The sequence below is a fragment of the Anopheles merus genome, chromosome 3L, assembly GCF_017562075.2.
Source record: "Anopheles merus strain MAF chromosome 3L, AmerM5.1, whole genome shotgun sequence".
Lineage (NCBI taxonomy): Eukaryota > Metazoa > Arthropoda > Insecta > Diptera > Culicidae > Anopheles > Anopheles merus.
In genome coordinates, this window is record NC_054085.1 from 485,227 (window position 1) to 506,219 (window position 20,993).

Sequence of the window (20,993 nt, forward strand, 5' to 3'; positions counted from 1 at the left end):
TGCGATTTCGTCGTCCGACGTTATCTGTCAAATTCCATATAAATCTCGTCCGTTAAAATCGCATCCGATGTGCGCTGCCACCGCCCTAAATACTAAACTCCATTGTGAACCATTAGTACAGAAGCAAGTGAGATTTGAATAATGGTCGATGGTGTTGATACCCATGTATCTGACCACATGACCATTCAATATTGATTTTGCTCGGAAAGTTAGAAGGCTATATAGGTTATAATTAGATGAAGCTTGTCAAAACACATTACAAGAAAAGGACAGCAATATAATGATGAGTTTTAATACACCATCTATTGAGCAAACCAGTGAAGCTATGGAGCTTTCATTTTTTTCTATTGACATTTGAGTTTCCAGTCGTTTAACCCAAACAAAGTCTAAATGTCCAAAGCCAATCAGCCTGAATGGAACCTAAAACGACTGTGTGACAACAATATATATTTTTTACATACTGTTATTGCACGCACTGTACAGGAATATACAAACCTTGGTCCAGTCGTAATGACGTTCATTTGTTTACATTCAATTTTGTTCCATAGGTCGGAAGCGTCGTAGGCAAACAAATTCTAAAATCTGCGGTGCATGTTTTGTACACAATCTTAACGTTTCTTTCACTTCAAATTATATGGTAAGCATAATATAATATAATCTCGTAACATACGAGAAGCTTAATATAGTCCAACGTCATTATAAAAAAGATAGTAATCGATAAATTTGCTTCAAAAACCAAGTGCGTTGGTTTACAGTTTTATTTGAATCATTTTTATGATTTTAATTATCAGTACTATCGTATCGAATGCGACCATCTAGTGGAGATTAGCTACTTTGCGGAGAATTCACTTGTAAAGGTTGCAAACTATGCCATTTAGTAAGCTGCCGGAATTTTGCAGATACATATTTTCACTAAAATTCACCATTAGCTGCTTGCATTTGCCGTACGCAGAAAGGATGGAGCGAGGATATTCGTAGCCTAGACTATCTGGGTCCCATTTAATACGGATAATGTATATCACATCCGGAAAGAAGACAATTTGTTCGGTCAAGCTCAGTTGCAGGCTATCATTGAATGCAACATCACAGATAAGGTGTTCCTTATGATAGATCTTCTTCCGATCATTGCTATGTTTAGAAGAAATTTCAACAGTTAGTTTTTCTGTGTACGTCTCCTGTCGCACTTCCGATACTTTTAGCTGTGGAAGAAGCCGACTGTTCAGGCTTAGCGATTTTATCACGATAAATCGGTTCGTACTAATATTGGCTTCGAAGTCCATCTCATCCCCGATAATCAGTGGACTAACTGCTTTATAATGGATGCGTTGTACAGGTATCCAACCTGTATTGTCGCCTGCAATAGGTGTAAAGTTGGTAAAACTGCATCCAACAATCGTGTCTTTCAATGTATCGGGTAATTCAATATCTTGCAGAACTGTTTTCATACTATCACTGTTGATTTCTAACCGATTTTGTTCGCACTCCGTAATGCACCAGGCACGTATCATACATATAATATTATCCTTAACTTCAAAATTATCTTCCAGTATCAGATCGACACAATTTTTTGATAGATGGTGGCTTCTTTCTAGGATGATGTTACTCAAGCTCATTCCTGATGAAAAAAAGTGTTTCAACACACACATACATGAGTATATAATATCGTCCAAGTTCATCCTGTACGCTATGTCTAATATTTTCAGCACGTTGTTTGGTTTGATGTTCTTTCCGAAGTAGTTGACGCATTTTTCGTGCAAGCTATCAATCATGTACTTTTCTGCGCAATAATACAGTTCCAACAGCTCCTCAATGTTTTGTATGCCATCAAAATCGACTGCTCCAACGTAGATGTAATCCAGCATGCGCTCAAAAACTCTGGAATTGATATCCGCTATTTGTACCGTCTGCATTTCGGCGAGTGCCCCGTAGAACATGGCTTCGAAAACTGGGCTCGCGGCTGACAGGATAAGCTTGTGGCAATGATAAACATCTTCATCTACGCTGAATGAACAGTCGACTAGGTGTTTCTTTTTCCGCATCTCGTTGAACCGTTGCCCAAAATCAGTGTGTTGATTTTCCAACACTACTTGTACGGATGCACCCTGTAGGAACGAGATATCAAAAACAAAATCATTATCTAACAAACGTTCATTTGTGATTCATGTTCAACTACTCATTCTCATTTGTGTTTCATGTTTTCTTCTCATAACATCCCGTATGATCAACCATCATTTGAAACGATAAATTCAGTGTGCTTTGATATAAAGTAATTGCAAGGCTTTAACTAATCGTTCCTACCGTAAAACTGAAGTGGTTGAAAATCCGTGCCCCACGTTCATGTAGACAAAAGGATTAGCGAAGATTAAACAACATTTCTGATTGTTGTCAACCCTTGAGCAGTGTTGCAAGTAGAAGAACCTCTGAGCACAAGTAAATATTTGCGTTATTATGAGCTCGCCTTCAATTCTATTCCAAATTAAACCTTTTACAGTATCAAGATTTTTAGAAGTTGCAAACACCCATAACAAACCAAATGACATAAAAGTAAGCAAGGGAAGATAATTCAGGCCCGTTGGGTCGTCCTGGGTCTAATTACTGAATGGGTTAAGATTGTTATAACTATTCACAATAGTAACCTACTAGCTAGCTGGAAAAATCAATTAATTTATGGACAACTGTATTGTGCATTATAAATACAAATTAACAGGGAAAAATAATGTATATATAATTATTATTGCTTGCCATTAGGTGAATAAAAACTTTAAGCAACACAATTAATGATTGTCAAACTGGGAACAGGTTCGCCCATTGGCTACGTCCTAATAATGGATAAGCGTAGAACATATGAACGCGTATAAGCGAAACAACGAAGAATAGCTTTGGCAGGTCAATGTCCAATGATACCTAAGCGTAATCAACTTCTTTTCTTGTTGCAGAGCAGATCAAGTTTAGTCGGTGTGCAGGTATTCGAACTGCCGTGCCTCCCATACACGCGACCATTTCCAGAAGGTGATACAGTTCTTTTTTTCTGTACGCAAACCCATCATCATTTGTTGTTGAAGGCACATGTACCCAGCCATATGCAGCCGTTCTCGTGGGAAGTTATGTATTCAATATCTGTATCCACGAGCGGTAGCCATAACCTTGCCTTGATACACAGCAAAAAGCAAACACAGACATGCTGTGTAACGTATTCACGCAATCATGGACGAAGCGAGAGGAACCAAAACCTGTACAACTTGAACTTGAACTCCATTCCATCCAACGCTGATGCTCTGCATGTTGCGATCACCGCTAGTTTGTTCATTGATCCGGCGTCGCTTTTCGACGGGGGGATTTACAGCGTCAAGGAGCCTGTGCTTGTTTTAATTTTTTACTGCACGGAAAACGTCTAGGTTTATACTTGGCTTGGAAATGATTGTTCTTCGTTTTTTCATAACTTATTCTATATGTGTTGTTGTTGTCGTTGTGTGGCAAGGCTTACCTGGGAACACATGTTGTCACGATGTTCAAGATGCTAAATGAATGGAGCAAATAGAACCCTTTGCTTACACTTAACACAAACTTTTCGTTTCGGCCGACGCTTCAATCTCCACCGCCATGCAGGCAGCAGCTACGCAGACAGAACGAGAAAAATCAATTGTTGTTCACAAACTTGGATTATGTAAGATCGTAACACTGTCAATAAGAACCTTGCCTCGTTGACACACCGTAGCACAACTTATGTTACGATTTATATATTATAGCCAAGCCATAGCTATCGTCCACAGGTAAGCACGATAGACTGAAACACAGCTTTGTTAAAGAATGAATGGCCGCTGGTAAACTAAGATGGGTAATTGTGCGACTCGCGAAGATGTTACATAGGATTTGTGCAACTCAATGTTGAAAGATTGAACTGTAGCGGATAGCACGTAATAACACAATTTTTGTTTTGCACATATCAAATAATCGACGGAACTGTATCCTACCCACCAGCACAGACGTTTTGCAGCACCGGATGCAGTGAAAATGATTTTATGTTTCTGCTTGCTGCTTGTACCGCGCTGACGACGCAAATACGACGTCGGCGCACTCTGCTGGCTGGTACGGTTGTTGGGGCTACTAAACAGAAATAATTCTACAGCACGCGTTAGAACCGCTGTGTGTGTTGGTAGGATTGCCGATGGTTTGATAGAACGAAACGATACGATACCCGTTGCAACAATCCTACGCACACTAATAAAACCGATCGCACGCATACGTATAAGGGAATAACTGTGTAAAAGATATGCAACAGAGGTGTTGTAATATTGGATGAATAGTGGCAAACTTGTGGCAAAATGCGTAATCACCAGCTGGTGATTAATAAACTAAGAGAATATTATTTGTCTCGCTAGTTGATTGTGTCAAAACTGAATACGAACTGTAGCTGTTGTTTTGATCATGTTGCTATTTGCCACACTACTACATCTGGCTGATGTTTACGTTTTCGTTGCTGACCTACAAAGAGATTCAGACCAAAAATATGTAAATGTGTGTATAAATATTTTGTGTTCTGCTAATAGCATCAGTTAAAGTATAACAATCAAGGAATCACAAACACTCAAATGTAAACTTAAGCTCGAATTGTTTCTGATGGTGCAATTTAAATTATCTTTATTTTGGTTGCGCGCGTTTAAACGTCACGTGTAACGTAGTATGTGTGAAATCAGTACTATCGTTATCAGCTGTTTCTGCGACAATGCTCGCATGTGTGGATGTTACATTACATAGAAAAAAAAAACAGTAAACAATTAAACAGTAACAATGTGCGTTTTTCATGACATCAACGTCTAAGAAAACTATTGCACGACTAGCGAAATTGATGAATAAGACAATATGTGGATGCAACAAATAAGTATTTATTGGCTACAAGTGTTAGTTTAAAATGAATATTTTTTTAAATTTAGAATTTAATATTCTTACAAGAGAACCTTGGAATTGGGTTCAGAAACGGACTCATCTACCTACAGTAAAAAGACGAAAGAGGTTAGCCAGACCCAAAGCCTTTATAAAACTTATATGTGTGTTATTTACTTTCAAATTTATATTCTTCAATAGCAACATTTATGAAATAGAAAATGGATAATCGTCAAACAATATTGAACGCGTATATCGACTTGAAAGTTGGCTTCTGCCAACAATACAAGAAACTGGATATTTACAATATTACAACAAAATTAATATATATTTCAAACATCCAAAACGGATTTAAAGAGGGATACCACGTGTGATTCGAGTTATGAATCTGTAGCGGCTTTTCTATTGGCCTAATAATGTACTACAGTAGAACGTCGATTATCCGGGGACGGATTAATCGGCGGGCGGCTTAACCGTTCGCATTAATTTGACTGCTGTTCAATCGAGGCGAACGTTTGCAGCGATAGTCTGTGCAAGTGTCCGTTTGAACAGCTATTAATTAGAATAATGTTCTACTGATGAATTGTCTATTAATTCAAAATGAATTACTATTAAAACCAGTGGATTTTATAATTTTTATATGAGTTTGACATTTCTTGGATCATTATCTGTAGAAATCGATAAACCGAAACGAGCTGCCCGGATAATCGACGTTCTACTGATAGTCAATGACCGGGTTTTGTGCAGCTTAATCTAGCTTTCTAGTGTCTAATGATATTTTAGAGGTTCATTTTTTGTTCTTGAACAGTTGTTAAATCTATAGTTATTAATTAGAATAATGTTCTACTGATGAATTGTCTATTAATTCAAAATGAATTACTATTATGTTCTACTGAACTATTAATTCATGAATTACTATTGGATTTTATAATTTTTATATGAGTTTGACATTTCTTGGATCATTATCTGTAGAAATCGATAAACCATGAAACCGTCCGGTCCCGAGCTGCCCGGATAATCGACGTTCTACTGAATATGAAAACTTCAAAGCATAATTAAGGTGGTTGTATCGTTCATCCGATGCGATGTTATCAGACGAAGTTTATATGAGATTTGACAGATAACGTCGGGCGTGCGATTTCGTCGTACGACAAAATTACTTTTTTTATTCCGTTGGATCGTCACACTCGATTTTATCTGTCAATGCAATTATGTTGTTGTTATGCTTCTGCAGTGGCAAACATCAAATTGAAAAAAATGAACAGATTAAACTTATCAAATCAAACAAAACTCTAATTGAGGAATTATTGCCATCAATAACGTAATGCTAAAATTGTAATTTTTCAACATAATTTCCTTTAAGGCCGCTGTCACACACTATAAGACACTTCAAAAACCCACCGTAACGAAACAGTTTGACAACCGAAAAGAAATGCTTGTTATTGTAAAAAAAAAAGTGAGTTTGTTGTTCTCAATTTGGAAGAGAATAGAATGAATAGTAAAGTTTAATCTGTGTTAAATTGATGTTTGGCGCTGCAGCAATTTCGTACAGCGTTACAATGTGTTGTACATAGGTTGTATTGCCTCAAACTGGGTGCTCATGTAAAACTTACAACGCATATGAGCGAGAGAGAGAGAGAGAGAGAGAGAGAGAGAGAGAGAGAGAGAGAGAGAGAGAGAGAGAGAGAGAGAGAGAGAGATCGCGGTGATCTCCTGGATGCGCTGGTATGATATTTGAGGTACGATTTCGCGCGTTTTTACTCTATATCGGCGCGGATTTTGCGGAAATAAAAAAAAAATTATGTACAACATCGTCATTATTTGGTAAAAACTCGAGAAGGTTTCCGAGACGGAGGTATTCTCGAAAAAGAGGTTATTTGGACCATACACGCAGTAGTGAAGAATGAATCGTTCAACTCCGCTGAAAAGGACACCAAGGTGTTACGCGCGATAGTGCCAAATGATTTGAAGGGGTTCAGTTTGTATCGGCAGAAAATGACCGATATGGTCAATTACGCTATCGGACCATTCTTCAGGGACCTTTTCTTGAAGGATGTACGGGGAGAGTATTATTCGCTGTTGTTCGATGAGACCTAATGAAACAACAGACTCAAGAAAATGGAAGTGACGGTGGAATATTTTTCGAGTCACCTGACGAAGCTGATGTTCTTCCATCTGAATTCCGCTTTTCTCGGTAAAGCTGATATTCTTCTGGGCAAAATTCTCAAAGGACTGGAAGCTGCTAAACTCCCTTTAGACCACCTTGTCATGATAAGCAGGGATGGCCCAAAAGTCAACCAATGCCTTGAGCGCAAATGAACAGCAAGCTGATTCGTGAAAGAGAATTCCAGCTAGTTGACACAGGATCATGTCCAGCCCATATCATACACAATGCTGTTAAGCAGCTGTGTCAAACTCATTTCATCAGAGGGCCGCAAGTACAGATTTTCAGTGATTCGCGGGCCGCATAGTTGATAATAAAAAATATACCCCAATATTTATATAGTATACTGTTTAAAATCATTATTGTTAAACAAATTGACTTTGTATGCTCCTCGCTTCAAATCTGGAATTGTTTCTTATTTACAAATTTGCGATGTTATATTTCATTGTGCTCTTTTTTATTAAAAAAAAGTTTAATAGTACATTAACGTCATATGCAATTTCTTTTATCCTTATTATTAAAATAGGAAAATCAAAATTTTCATTAGTCGCGTTCTCAAACGGCAGGTCTGTTAGAAAATATCGCTCAACCACACTTTTTCACTGAGGTAGGGGATGTCTAGCAGCCTGTTGCGTATCTTTTTCAAGGAATCCAAGCTATCCATCGCTGGATGAATTACAAAAATATTGTCCTGTAATTTTTCGGCAGATCAAGAGAAAAATTCTAATATAACGTGTTTAAACATTACTTACTTACTTATCCGGCACTACAACCGCTTTGCGGTCTTGGCCTGCCTCAGGAGTGTCCGAAACCGCTCACGGTCTCGCGCCTTCGTCTGCCAGTCCGTTATCCCGGCCTTAATGGCGGACGCCTCCACGCCATCTTGCCACCTCAATTTGGGCCTACCACGCCTCCTCTGTCCTTGTGGACGGCCTAAAAAGACTTTACGGGCTGGGTCGTCCGTTTCCATGCGTACAACATGGCCAGCCCACCGGAGCCTGGCAAGCTTTATTCGCTGTACGACAGTGAGGTCGCCGTACATCTCGTATAGCTCGTCATTATAGCGGCTCCTCCATTGTCCTTCCACACATACGGGGCCAAGTATCCTTCTGAGCATCTTCCTCTCGAACGCGGCTAAGAGGGTTTCGTCAGATTTGGACAGTGTCCATGTCTCAGAGGCGTATGTGAGTACTGGTACTATATAGGTACTATATTGTCCCAGCTTCGTCCGTCGCGACAGGTTCTTGGAGGTGAACTGATTTTTCAGGCTATAGAATGACCGGTTGGCAGCCAGCATCCTTGCGCGCAACTCAGCTTCCATGCTGTTGTCGTTGCTGACCTTTGACCCAAGATAGGTGAATTGTGGGACGACTTCAAAAGTGCGTTCACCTATCTGCACGTCACGCCTACGTAGATTCTGATTATTTGTTGGCGGGCCCGCTGATGTTGCCACCATCAGTTTGGTCTTTGCCTCGTTTATCTACAATCCGAGGCTCTCTGCCACCTGCTCGATCCCTTGGTAGGCTTCTGCTACATAGGAGAGCCGCAGACCAATGATGTCTATATCATCAGCGTATGCCAGGATCTGGGTTGACTTATAGAAGATGGTTCCCGTAGTCTCCACTTGAATAAGAGACAAGCAAGCCCGTCCCCCTGGCGCAGACCTTTGGTGGTAGCAAAAGGTCCTCAGAGTTTTCCATCCACCCTCACCTGGCATGTGACGTTGGTCATAGTCATTCTAACTAGCCTTATCAGTTTGGCCGGGATTCCAAAAGAGCTCATAGCTTAATACAGTTTTACCCTGGCTATGCTATCATATGCGGCTTTGAAGTCAATGAAGAGATGGTATGTGTCGTGTCTGTATTCAGCCATCTTCTCCAAGATCTGCCGCATGGTGAAGATCTGATCAGTGGTTGATTTTCCGTTTCGGAATCCTCTTTGATAATTTCCTATTATCTCTTCGACGTGCGGGACAAGGCGATCCTCGAGGACAAGGATCAGGGAGAATATTTTATAGGCGGTATTCAACACCGTAATACCCCTGTAGTTGTTGCAGTCCAACCTATCTCCCTTCTTGTATATGGGGTAGATGATGCCGAGATTCCAATCACAAGGCATCGATTCGCTATCCCACACCTCGGTAACAATTTGATGAATCTGGTTTTCTAGTCGTGCACCTCCATTCTTGACCAGTTCGGCTGCAATTCCGTCGGTTCCGGGTGCCTTGTTATTTTTCAGCCGACGGATAGCCTTTCGTGTTTCTTCTATGCTAGGTGGCAGAAGCATGTCACCATCTGCTAGTGGCGCTTCTAGCTGTTCGCTAAACTGGTCATTGAGTAATTCATCAAAGTACTGAGCCCACCGCGAGAGGACCTCTGGCTGGTTACTGACCAGATCTCCATCCTTGTTGCGACAGCAGGTTACCTTAGGTACAACGTTGTTTCGGTAACCTGCTATCGCTTGGTAAAACTTTCGTGTCGGTCCGTACGCCTCTCTGGTTTGCTCGAGTTCCCGCATGTTTTGCTCTTCCAAAGCATGCTTCTTGGAGCGGTGAACTCTTTTCTCTTCGCGTCTGAGCCGTGAATATTCCTCTGCGCATGCCCGCGTTCTATGCCGTTGCTGCATTGCTCGGTATGCAGTATTCTTACGTTCGGTCACTTGTCTGCATTCATCGTCGAACCAGCCAGATTTGGTGTTGCCACGACGTGGTGGGAGTATATTTCTTGCACAGTTTATTATATTTGTTTTTAGTTTAAAAGTTAAAAGTTTAAACATTACTTTTCACAAATTTCCAAGTTCCAAGTGGTGGTATATTCATTTCTTATAACAAAAACTCGTATTATACGAAACATTTTGGTAAATTACGATAATTTTATCTGACGAAGATTCGTGGTGTGTGATCCCACAAAGGTCGGCAAATATTTTTTGGCAGTTGAAGCGTCTTGAATGATTTGCAAATTGAGGAATGGACTTTGTGAGCTAATCTATTAATAAGCTATGTATTGCAGGGCTTCGGCATTTCGATTATTTGAATCCTTAATCTAAATTCCTCTATCTTAAGCGTAATCATTTCATTTTGGTTTTGATTTTTGGGGAGGTTGGAAAGTACATTAATTCATATTGTAGAATGGGGGTACGAATAATTTCAACTTGGTTACAATCGCTTTCAATGAGTCATAAACATTAGATATTAAGGCTGGAAATAGACGAACTGAGATCGTCGCGGTACCGCGAAATTCGCGCCTTGTTTATAACAGTTGTAGAACAGTTGAGCTGTCAAATCTTCCGCGCCTCTAATCGCGCCTGCTGTTTCGCAGAGATACCAAACTTTGGTATTGCTGAGATTTTCGCGGTAACGAGAACCGATTATTTTTACTTTTTCTGGTGGGTTTGTGTGAAAACTCATGTCGAGAAACGAGTTTTGTATTTTATTTTGCTGAACTATGTGAAAGAGCGTTTCTACATACACCGAGACTGCAGCTGAGAGATGGCTGTGAGAGAATTGACAACCGGTTTCTCACACTGGTGTGTGTAGAAGCTCCGAAAAGCGCCGAGATGAGACTTTTTAAATGATGTTGAAAAAATCCATTTTAATCGCTAAAATGAAGTCAAAAAAGTTTCTTTTACTTTTTAATAATATTTCTACGATTATTTAACGGCAAAAATGCAAACTATAATTGATCGATCGCTATAAACTACCAATTTAATTTTTTCTCAGCTTCATCGTTCTTTGCATGCCGAGGAGAATTCTCTCACCGAAAATGCTGTCAGTCGCTGTCAAAGTATGCTGTCAGTTATTTTCTCAGCTGCATTCTCGGTGTATGTAGAAACGCTCAAATAAATAATTTGATTCGCAAGTTGATTAAAACAATTATCTTAGCACATTCAATCATCACCAGACCTCGGATGGCTCGATACACGAACCGCGATTATCTCGCCTACCTGTCAGATTTTATAACAGAATTGACAGCTCAAGTCATACGCGATTTTCGCGACGATCTCGGTTCGTCTATTTCCAGCCTAACATTTTTATGGTGGCATGGTTATGAAAAAAAAACAGAAGTGGATCCAATCGAACATCAAAAAATTTAACATTCTAAGGTCGCAGCCGTGCAGATCCGTACGGAACAATTCGGAGCCGACTGAAGCCTTTACTCGGCAGTCGGAGGCATTGAGATTGTCAAAATCGGTGAGACCGACCAGAGCCATTTCTGACTGCAAACTAGCCGTGCGACTACCGATGACTTCAACGGTTTCGAATGGCTCTGGACGGCTCTATACGCTTCGGATGGCAACGAGCGGATCTGTTGGTTTGATTTAACCGGAATCGGAGTCGGAAAAGCTAAGATCGGAAATGGTTTTGAGCCGTGGATGCAATTCCGATAATCTATCACTAGTTGTTGCGAAGTTTCCAAGTGTGTGTATCAAGTTATTTTCATTCCTATTTAGTTTCTAGACAGTTGACACAAATCTGTTTTTCCATATAAAATGTGCAATTGATTCTGCACAAAATTATGCTAATATTCAGAATTTTATCGAAACATAATACGACTGAGGTTGCATTCGATATAATGTTTCTTAAGGGTTTCGGTTGTTCTGTACGTACGTGTAGAATAAGTTTGTTAGATGTTATGGGTACATTAATGTTAATTTCGAAGAATATAGCGACAAAATGACTGTTCTTCTCTAAAAATTTGAATACACTTCGACAAATAGTAATAACAGATTTTTGATTTGCAGTGCTTTAAGCAATTCTCAAAATATTAATGGGGGCCGCATTCAAAATCGACGCAGGGCGCATGCGGCCCGCGGGCCGTCTGTTTGACACACCTGCTGTTAAGTATGCCTTGAAAGAGTTTGGGATTGAGGTATCTGAGTTGGCGAAGGTAGTTTACTACTATTTTGATGTACCATCCAAATGGGAAGTATTCGAAAAAAGTTGCAAGGAAAAACCAAAAAAGTTCGTAAAATTTGTTGAAACACGTTGGGTAATGTTAGGCAATGCACGCTGGTCCTACTAGCGAACATAGACGAACTTTTTGCATTGAAAGCCAAAGGTCACTCGGAAAGGAAATAAATGAGTTATTATGAAGAAATTATTGTTAGGATACTGTCTATAATAGGTATCAAGTCCGTAATTCGGTTTGTTATTGAGGTGTGCAGTGATGCCGAAAAGTTAATTAAATTTCTGGAAACCAATGATTTCGTACTTTTTCAAATTTACGAATATATAAAATCTTTTATGTCGTGTTGGTTAGCAAAAATTTATGAAGTCGAAAAGCTAGAGACTGTTATTGAAACTAAACATTTGGACTTAGACAGTGGATTAAAAAAAGTTGACGAGATAATTTTGCCCAGTTATTTATCTAAGTATGAGACAAATGAACAGGTCATAACCACTGTTAAAAAAGGTATGAAAAAGTATGTGGTAAAATGAATAACATATTTGCTTGAGAATAACATTCCCCACGAATTTTCCATCTTACCATCTCGTTTGATACATGAAACCTACAAAGGTTTTTTTTTCCATTAAAGCAGAGGAAAAAATGTTGAAACTAGCTGAAAAGGTCGATTTTAAACTCGACAAAGTTCTTGTTTTTGAAGAAATAGTGGTACTAAAAAATTTGAAGCATTCCCTTCCACCTTATAATGATGGTTTGGAGTTTCTGTTTGGAGTGCTGTTCTTTTCCGGCAGCATAATTTCATTGAGCTCAAAAAACTGTTCCAAATTGTCATCACCATTTCCCATTCCAATGCTGAGGCTTCTCGTCTTCCAAATTGGTGATGACAGAAAAAAGATCATGTATGTCAGAAGAACTCTTCAACCATCAAAAAAACATAATCAATGGAATGCAATTTTCCACAATGATGTAGAAAAGTTTATTCCACCAAAGGAATTATGATTAAAAGCAAAACTGGCTAGGTAGACACACAACGAAAAAATTGAAAAAGAAAAACAAGAAAAGAAGAATGCAGATTAAGGATTGAGCAGCAAGAAAAAGGAAGTTGAAGAACAGAAAAATGTAGTTTCCTGATTCAACAAAAAATTCCCTGATTCAACAATTATATGTGTTGCTTTCGTATAAGCGCGGAGTTTAAGTTTTGGCGCGGATTTCAAAAGCCTGGCGGGGATTATGTAACAGCCCTGCACTTGTTAGTAGGTGAAGCCATTTTTTCCATTTAAGATTGACCTTTTTTGATATTTGTAATCCCATAGAATCTCTCATCTATTCCTGAACGATTTCATATAAATGCTTCCATTTATCGTTTATTAAAATTGTCCAATTCGTGACTAGATATCAGGTTTCGCGAAGAGCTTCACCAGCGTCGAGCGAGTAATAGCAAAACGAATGGCTGCTATTTTGACCGGTGTTTCATTTCTCGCTTATTTCAATATTTCCTCTAGTTTTTCTTTTTCAATATTTTTCGAAAATTACGATTTTCATGCATTTATGAGAAGTGTCCATTTTACCCACAGTGTCCGTGTTTACCTACCTTCCCCTAGAGATAAGATATTTGAGATACCTTCTTAATACTAATAGTCAATTTTTTTATTTCATTTTGTAGGTTTTACCACACTAAAATATGGAATCTTCCCGCTTTCCTTATTTCGTAACTCTTTTCATAGCAGTAGTTTTGCAATATGTACCAAATGAAAAAAGTACCCCTAAAAGGCCATTGGAAAATGTATGTGACTACGACCGTAACATACTTTGTCCGGAATGCGTCTCAAGTGACATGGAGTGTAATAAAATTGATGATTTATTTAAACTGCAGGATGATAATGTATTCAACATTATCAATAACATTTTCAATTCACACACTACTAGAATTGGTACGATTGTTCAGGAAAATAAATTAGCAGTGATGAAACATTTAAATCGTGATAACACTATCGAAAAATTGTTACAAGAATACTGTGACGCTTATTCACTGACAAAACAAAACTGCCGTTGGGCACAGCACGATGGAAGTGTAGATCGAGCAAAAGAATTTATTACGACATCAATCCTTGATAGTGCAAGGGTTGAAGGATGCATCTTTTGTCCAGCCACAAACAATCGGCAAAGTTTGCAACGTTTTCTAAGCTTATTCGAATCGACTGATAATGAGCTGTGGAACTTGCTTGCGGTACGTACAAATATAGAGCCGCTGCTCATCAAACTGTTAACTAATTATCACGATGGGCCGCCGTTCTATGTTCCAAAACTTTTGCACACATTTGGCTTCTCCATTATTGAAAGCTACGCAGGAAAAACGTTGGAACATTATTACGATTTTCCGTTGGTGACTCGTATGCGCATTGCTGCTGAACTCATCAAGGCAGCATTTAAGTTCACGGAAGGAATACACGGATTTCGGTAAGTGCAAACATTAGTCAAACTCAAACGAATTGGAATGTACTGCAGGAAATTAATGTATGATTGGTACCAGTGTTTTTTTAACAGATATAAATCCAGATAACGTAGTAGTAAATGTTAAAAACGATAGCAAGCAAGTGTACGTATCCATCGTCGATTTAGATAATGTCATTTTACTGGATAGCTGGGCGGAAACATTTGTTACGAATAATACGCATCATGTGCACAGTAAAATCGAATGCAACGGATGCTTTGCTTATGTCCAGGAAGATGTTTGCCGCTATCAAAATAGTGATTTGAATTTGTTTGCCACATGCCAGGTAAGTGTAAAAGACCCTTACTGCCAGCTACATTTTTGCTTATTATATTAGTGAAAGATAACTAAAAAATCAGAACAAATTGTGGGATAAATATGTATCTTATATATTTATAAAACAATCCCTCCTTTATTTAAACGGAATTAACGCACGTGCAGCCAGTTCCATTAGGCGTTATCCATCAATTCTTCTTCTTCTTCATTGGCACAACAACCGTTTTCGGTCAAGGCCTGCCTGTACCCACTAATGAAGTGAGGTTGGCTTTCAGTGACTTATTGCTACCATAGCAGAATAGTCAGTCCTACGTATGGGGGCACGGTCTATTTGGGGCTTGAACCCATGACGGGCATGTTGTTAAGTCGTACGAGTTGACGACTGTACCACCAGACCGGCCTTATCCATCCATTACGTAACCCAAAAATTGCATAATTTGGACCCCCTCCCCCTCTAGTTTAACAAACTGTAACGAAGTAAGAAGCCCCCTCTCTTCCAAATTATGTAACGTAATCTACGTAAGTTATGTAGATGGACCTCACCCCCCTCATATAGCTTAGTTTATTCAACAAAATCAGATTTTTTATGCACGGTTTTTAAGCACGGTTTGCAATGTACTTGCATCATCATCATCAGAAGCGATTTTCATTCAGCCATCTTGCTACTGCTTCATAAATATGTCATTTTTTTCATCAATGTTTCTCTGGTTTTGGATGTTGTATCATCATCAAATTGATTATTCTATTTCACATAACATGTGATGTTTAATAAGTTACGCATGTCCTACAAATTACGAACAAAATCGGTAATGTTAGCAAGAGTTTTGGCCGCATTTTCGATGTATTTATAAAATTACGACGAATGATCAACTCTGACGAAAACAAACGGTGGTCGTCGCAGTAACGGAATGCAACGTTACTGCGACGATCCTCTGCTATTCGGCTGCGTAGTACATACAAAGTAGCGAGATGTTTTTTTTAGACCGGGATAACCGATAACGTTATGAAGTCACCAAGAAGAATTCTCGTTTTAACTCATTTGTTATTTAAAAAAAAACATAAATGTTATTTTGCGTTACGTGACAAAAGTTAAACTTCTCCTATCCCCCATGTAAAAAATCGTAACGTTTGACGACACCCCCCTATTAGCGTTACATAATTGATGGATGACGCCTTGGATACTTTTCATTTTTGCTCATTTCTATGTGCATGTAATTATATTCTATTTTCTATTATATTTTTCATCTGTTTAAATTTTTTTTCATTCATCCTCTTTGTTTCTCTTTGATGTTCTCCACCGTGGGTTTGCCATGCCAAAGAAGACGAGTCTATTATGCATTCAAAAAAAATCCGTTCGATAAAAAGATTTAGAAATCATAATTAAAATATGTGAATTTATTTTTTCCAACACAATACTTACATTATATATTTGTTTTATGTAGATACTTTCCCAAGTGATTACCGCAGGTAAAAGAGGCTCTAATTCCCTAAAAAAATTGTTTTTTTGCTTGCCTGTGTACATTTATTTTTAGAGCATTTTGATTCGAAAAATTACATTTTTTCTTGCTGTAATTAAAACACTCACGTTGAAAGGTTTTGTGAGATCGGGGTACCGGTTGAGTGACACTTAGTGAGTGTACTAGTGGTGAAACATACGATTCATTTCACGATCCGACCCGGTGTTCGGTGCAAGACAACCTGAATCGATTCCGACCCGTGGGTGGTGCAGTGATTTCCGAATGCTCGATCCGAATGAGCAGCATATGCAAGAAAGCATAGGCGACTCTGACCCGTTGGTGCAGCGCATTGGCTCTTGAATCTACTTTGGCCTGATTCGACCCGAATGGCTCGGCTGCACCAACGAGTCGGAATCGCTTTTGCATTCTTGAACCTACTGAACCTATTAGCACTTTACGGGTCGACCCGAACGACTCCGATAGGCTTACAGAAGACTCTGACTCGCACCAACATATTGCACATACCCAATGCTGCGTAAGCAACAATGAGTCCGACTTTGCGCTCTCGTTGCACTCACTGATTCCTATTGTCTTGCATCCGACTCCGAGTGAAATGAATCGTATGTCAAACCTCTACTAGAGTATACCACTGGTCTTCTAATATTTTTCTCGTCACTTTTCAATGTAAACACCATTAAACATGGTGTTTCGAGTCATTTTAACATCTCGCGAGCGATGCATAATGCTGTTTACTTTGGAAAATGACTCGGAAAACCCAGTATAGGTTTCTAAGTTTACTGACTACTAAGGTAAAACTGCAGGTGCCTCCGCATTATCACGTTGCTGTGAAATGTTGTACAAATAATCTATTTTTTATGCTTCAATTTTTTATTTCAGTTACTGCTAGAAAATTTAAATGGACATTATGCTAAAGGATTACTTCATTACGAGAGTAATGCTGAAGCATTCCCAGTGCTTGGTGAAGCTTCGAAGATGCTACAAAATCTTCTGACAGAGTGTGTTTACTGTCATCCACCGGATTGCCAAAACAGATCGCATATTTTGAAAGATATGCTTCACATCATAGATCAAACAATAATTCAATCGTAGCCGTTACACTGTGCTGTTATTTCTTACACTTTCCTGCATTAATGTTACATTTTCCTCTAACTTGCCGATCCGTACGTTCGTCTTCTTGCATGGCTTGTACTTTTTGTATATATTCGCGAAGTTCTTTTAGCTCACACATGGCCTTTTTTGTTAGTTGACCTTCTGGCGTCGTACGATGCTCAAATACTAACATACCTATAGCTTCCTTTAAAGCAGCTTCTGACAGTTTCAGGCGTTCCTACAGTAAAATAAACAATGTATACATATTTAGAAAATAATATTGAAACATTACAATAAAAACCGAACACATAATACCAGCAGTTCAGGAGTTTTGATCTCTCCTATGTCGTGGTTGCGGCGTGATAAATCAACTAATGCTGCATGATATTCATACAAAGCAATCCCCGTTAATCTCGATACACCCGGATCCAGTACGCGTAATATTTGCAGCATCTCTTCGCATAGTTCCAGCTTGCGTTTCAAGGCTTGACGAGGTACGTTGTGTATATCATAAGACATGCACATGTTCCGTAGCTCACCGGCAAGGCTTTGCTTTGCTTCTAATACAAGAGAATGGTATGGATTGAGTGTTTTTGAATGTTTTCCTATTACTTTCTCCAGGTTACGACTATCAAGAGCTGAAAGTATAGAAAATATATCATTATATTGTAATTCCCATATAGGTCAATATCTTCTGTAGCTCATACCACAACTGGAAATATCGTCTCTGGCCTCGCACATGATCTGATTGACATACTCCCTAGGCAGTTTATGTCCACATGTAAGACATTCCCATTTTGGTCTGGTTGGATAGCGAACGATAGGATGGTATAGCAATAAAAGCATAGAAAACCATTGAAAGTAAGCAACTACGCAGGATATTCACAATTAACTTACGTTTCTGGATGGAAAACACATAACCCATCGTCACATGCCGTACATTTCAGTGAGCTTAAATGGGTGCCCAATTCGGTTGGATCGCTGCAGCGTGCACAGTTACATATAAAGTATTTTCCTTTTCTAAGATGCGTTTGTCTTTCAAATGTGCTCTACAAAACATGGAAAACAAAAGAAAAAGGGGTGCTTTAGTTTCTGTTGCCGATGCCCATTATCCGACCCAACTTACAAATAATACCCGAGTGTAGTTATAACATAACAATTCCCCTGCTTTGATGCCGATGGACGAATATAATCGTAGCTTAGACATTCCATCGACAGCAATCAATGTGTTCGTTTGGCAATTGTGTGTCATGAGTGATGTTTTCGGATACAGCCCTCGAGCTAAATTATTCATCTGCACTCCCTGGCTGTCCATATTTCCGCGTATCTCAAACGTATTTACATCCAAAATGCCACATATACGCTGCAATAGTTCTCCAGTTACTGTGAGATCGTCGATCTGTTGGAAATCCTTTTCATTCAACATCGGCTCAACCACGTACTGATTGTGGATGTGCCAAATTTCTGTATCCCTGCGACTTTCAAAATGCGATTCCATGGCCATCATCTCGTTATACTTGTCTCGATCACTACGATACAGCAGGAGACAACGAAGTGGAGTAATGATATTGAAGTGATCGAAGAGAAAGTTTTTGTTCAATTTTGAGGCTTGTTCATAAAAATGACACTCCACTGGATCGTGTCGCGAACAGTCGCGGCATAGCGGCCCCTTTAAACACACTCTAGCATATACAAGAAGAATAAGACGTGTGGATTTAATATTAGCTTTTCTCTACACACACTGTGCAGTGTGCTTACTTGCATGTTCTCGACGCAGGCCCAAGGCATCCCAGGCAGCTGATATCAGCATCCCAATAGGGTCCTACAACAATTGGATCTTCGGCCAATATAAGCTCACCTGGTTTAATATCCCGATTGGCGACCAGAAACCTGCGAACGAAAATCTACCATAGAATATAAACATTACATGTGTGAGAAAAAAGCATTTGCTTGCCTGCCTAACTGATCACTTTTTCGTATTTCGCATATGTCCTCAAAATTGTTCGCCATGCTTGCCCGTAAAACAAGAAATGCTTATTTTCACCCGAAGACAAAGGTATGTAATGCGGTTATTTGCTACACGCTGCGGTAAAAGATGTTTTCGTATGTTTCGTTGCTGTTACTGTTGCTCTACATTTCAGGCGTAATAAGAAAACGCAACAGTAGACCGTGATCGCGATTCACACGTGCTGCGACTGCGCATATTGTATGTTCTACAACCCAGCAGGTATTTATAGCTGACAGAAGGTACAAACATGCTATGACAAGATAGCAACCGCCTTTTGTCTTAACGGTCTCAATTTGACAATCTTAAAATTACCTGTATTTAAATTAAACAAACTGTTCAAATAATTACACAAGTAAAACAATCAAATGCATTGAGATGCCGAAAACAACTACAACGCAAAATTGACCTTTGTAGCAGAAAGCCACTAAAATTACACTTTAGTGTTAACAACCAGTGGTAGAAGGCCAAAAATCGGCTACCGGCAGGTAACAATAAAACATTAAGCAAAAATCAACGGAAAAAACGGAAATTACAATGTCAGTTCCGTAAAGATCTACCCAAATACACAAATCATCAACAAAAGTGACATAGGTTTTCAAATATATTGTTTTTTTTTATTCTATTCATTCTCTCTGTTTGCGTGCTAATTTTTTCAGGATTTCTCATTTGTCTTTTTATGGTTGCGCAAGTTAAGCTTCAATCGATTTTTTTAACAATAAAATTAAAGCAGAATACGCCTTGTTTTATCCTGTTGCGCTTGGTACTTGCAGTATGTTAAAATCTTTTAACCGTTTGTTGTAAAATTTAGTTTTTAAAACGTTTTTCTTCAAGGAACACGAATTTCTTAATCGGTTGAAGTAATCCGGCTTACGTAATGATTTAATAAAATGTTGTAGAATTGTGGAATTTTCGGTCTCATACTTTTTGTTTGTTTTGTTTGTTTATGTTCATTATGCGCTTGTATGGTAATTTTCTATTGTTGCTGTATTTTTGTTTGTTAACTTCCGCCAGAGCAGATGCCCAAAACCTATTGTTTAAATCCGGGTTTTCTGTTTTGTATGTTATTTAGACATGAATAAACATAGATTACAGTTATATTGAGAGTGCTCTCCTTTTGGAACTTGCATAACAAAGCAAGAAGAAAATAACTACAAGGCATGGAAAAAAGAACAAACTTTAAAATTACAACGCTGTTTACACTCGCTAATGTCATAGAATTTAGCGTTTGGTTTTTCCTATTTTTTAAACATTAAACATGCACATTAGTTTTCTCTACGTATTACTTTTAAAATTTAAGAGACATCATTTGGCAGGACACTCTTGGCAACCTTCGGTATGCGTCTATGGTTGTGATCTAATTTCAATCATATATCTTCAAATCTTTGTGATTGTTAAATTTCGTTTCAATAAATGAATAAGAATGACACGACCCTATACGGCAAATGGATTCATCGCGGTTCGCAGTTTTCATAATATGTCTTCCAATTCCAAATTTCTGATCATGTCACAATATTACACCAACCGGCAATCCTTTTTTTGTTTGGAGATATGGAATACGCACTTTTAAGTGAAATATAACTATAGCTGTGTTTATTAGGACTTTCTCCATACTGTAGGATTTTTCCTTTTAAACAAAAAAAAAAGACATTTTCTCGGGTTTTTTAATTATGCATATTGTTTGCAGTTGCTAATGTTTCCAGCT

At 38.7% G+C, this 20,993-nt stretch overlaps 3 protein-coding genes across 10 annotated transcripts; 1 reads left to right on the top strand and 2 right to left on the bottom strand.

Moving 5' to 3' along the window:
* Positions 1-554: 554 nt before the first annotated feature.
* On the top strand, positions 555-17,283 carry LOC121599201. Of its 5 annotated transcripts, XM_041926826.1 has the most exons (5): positions 555-637; positions 13,613-13,732; positions 13,823-14,406; positions 14,480-14,726; positions 17,071-17,283. In XM_041926826.1, the coding sequence occupies exons 2-5, from the start codon at positions 13,631-13,633 to the stop codon at positions 17,281-17,283; spliced, it is 1,146 nt and encodes a 381-aa protein (XP_041782760.1). In that variant the 5' UTR covers positions 555-637; positions 13,613-13,630. The 5 variants fall into 5 exon arrangements, with proteins under 5 accessions (XP_041782760.1, XP_041782756.1, XP_041782757.1 ...); XM_041926822.1 differs by having other exon boundaries at positions 13,613-14,406; XM_041926823.1 differs by lacking the exon at positions 555-637 and adding an exon at positions 4,187-4,515 and having other exon boundaries at positions 13,613-14,406.
* LOC121599200 (kelch-like protein 20) lies at positions 723-4,103 on the bottom strand. 4 transcript variants are annotated; one of them, XM_041926818.1, is made up of 3 exons: positions 3,976-4,103; positions 3,485-3,613; positions 723-2,102 (listed from the first exon to the last, which is right to left on the bottom strand). In XM_041926818.1, exons 2-3 carry the CDS (start codon positions 3,494-3,496, stop codon positions 846-848), a joined length of 1,269 nt encoding a protein of 422 aa, XP_041782752.1. In that variant the 5' UTR covers positions 3,497-3,613; positions 3,976-4,103; the 3' UTR covers positions 723-845. The 4 variants fall into 4 exon arrangements, with proteins under 4 accessions (XP_041782752.1, XP_041782751.1, XP_041782755.1 ...); XM_041926817.1 differs by having other exon boundaries at positions 3,693-4,103; XM_041926821.1 differs by lacking the exon at positions 3,485-3,613.
* A 16-nt stretch (positions 17,284-17,299) lies between the features above and the next one.
* LOC121599199 (SET domain-containing protein SmydA-8-like) lies at positions 17,300-19,474 on the bottom strand. The gene is made up of 7 exons (XM_041926816.1): positions 19,238-19,474; positions 19,042-19,173; positions 18,410-18,965; positions 18,181-18,332; positions 17,991-18,085; positions 17,599-17,921; positions 17,300-17,521 (listed from the first exon to the last, which is right to left on the bottom strand). The coding sequence occupies exons 1-7, from the start codon at positions 19,291-19,293 to the stop codon at positions 17,300-17,302; spliced, it is 1,536 nt and encodes a 511-aa protein (XP_041782750.1). The 5' UTR covers positions 19,294-19,474.
* Between the last annotated feature and the right edge of the window lie 1,519 nt (positions 19,475-20,993).

Coding starts and splice junctions, on each gene's coding strand:
- LOC121599199 (XM_041926816.1), bottom strand. CDS start 19,293: ATGGCGAACAATTTTGAGGACATATGCGAAATACGAAAAAGTGATCAG. Junction 18,966..19,041: donor CCTGCGTCGAGAACATGCAA/GTAAGCACACTG, acceptor TGTATATGCTAG/AGTGTGTTTAAAGGGGCCGC. Junction 18,086..18,180: donor TGTGTTTTCCATCCAGAAAC/GTAAGTTAATTG, acceptor CTATCCAACCAG/ACCAAAATGGGAATGTCTTA.
- LOC121599201 (XM_041926822.1), top strand. CDS start 13,631: ATGGAATCTTCCCGCTTTCCTTATTTCGTAACTCTTTTCATAGCAGTA. Junction 14,407..14,479: donor GAAGGAATACACGGATTTCG/GTAAGTGCAAAC, acceptor GATTGGTACCAG/TGTTTTTTTAACAGATATAA. Junction 14,727..17,070: donor ATTTGTTTGCCACATGCCAG/GTAAGTGTAAAA, acceptor TTTTTATTTCAG/TTACTGCTAGAAAATTTAAA.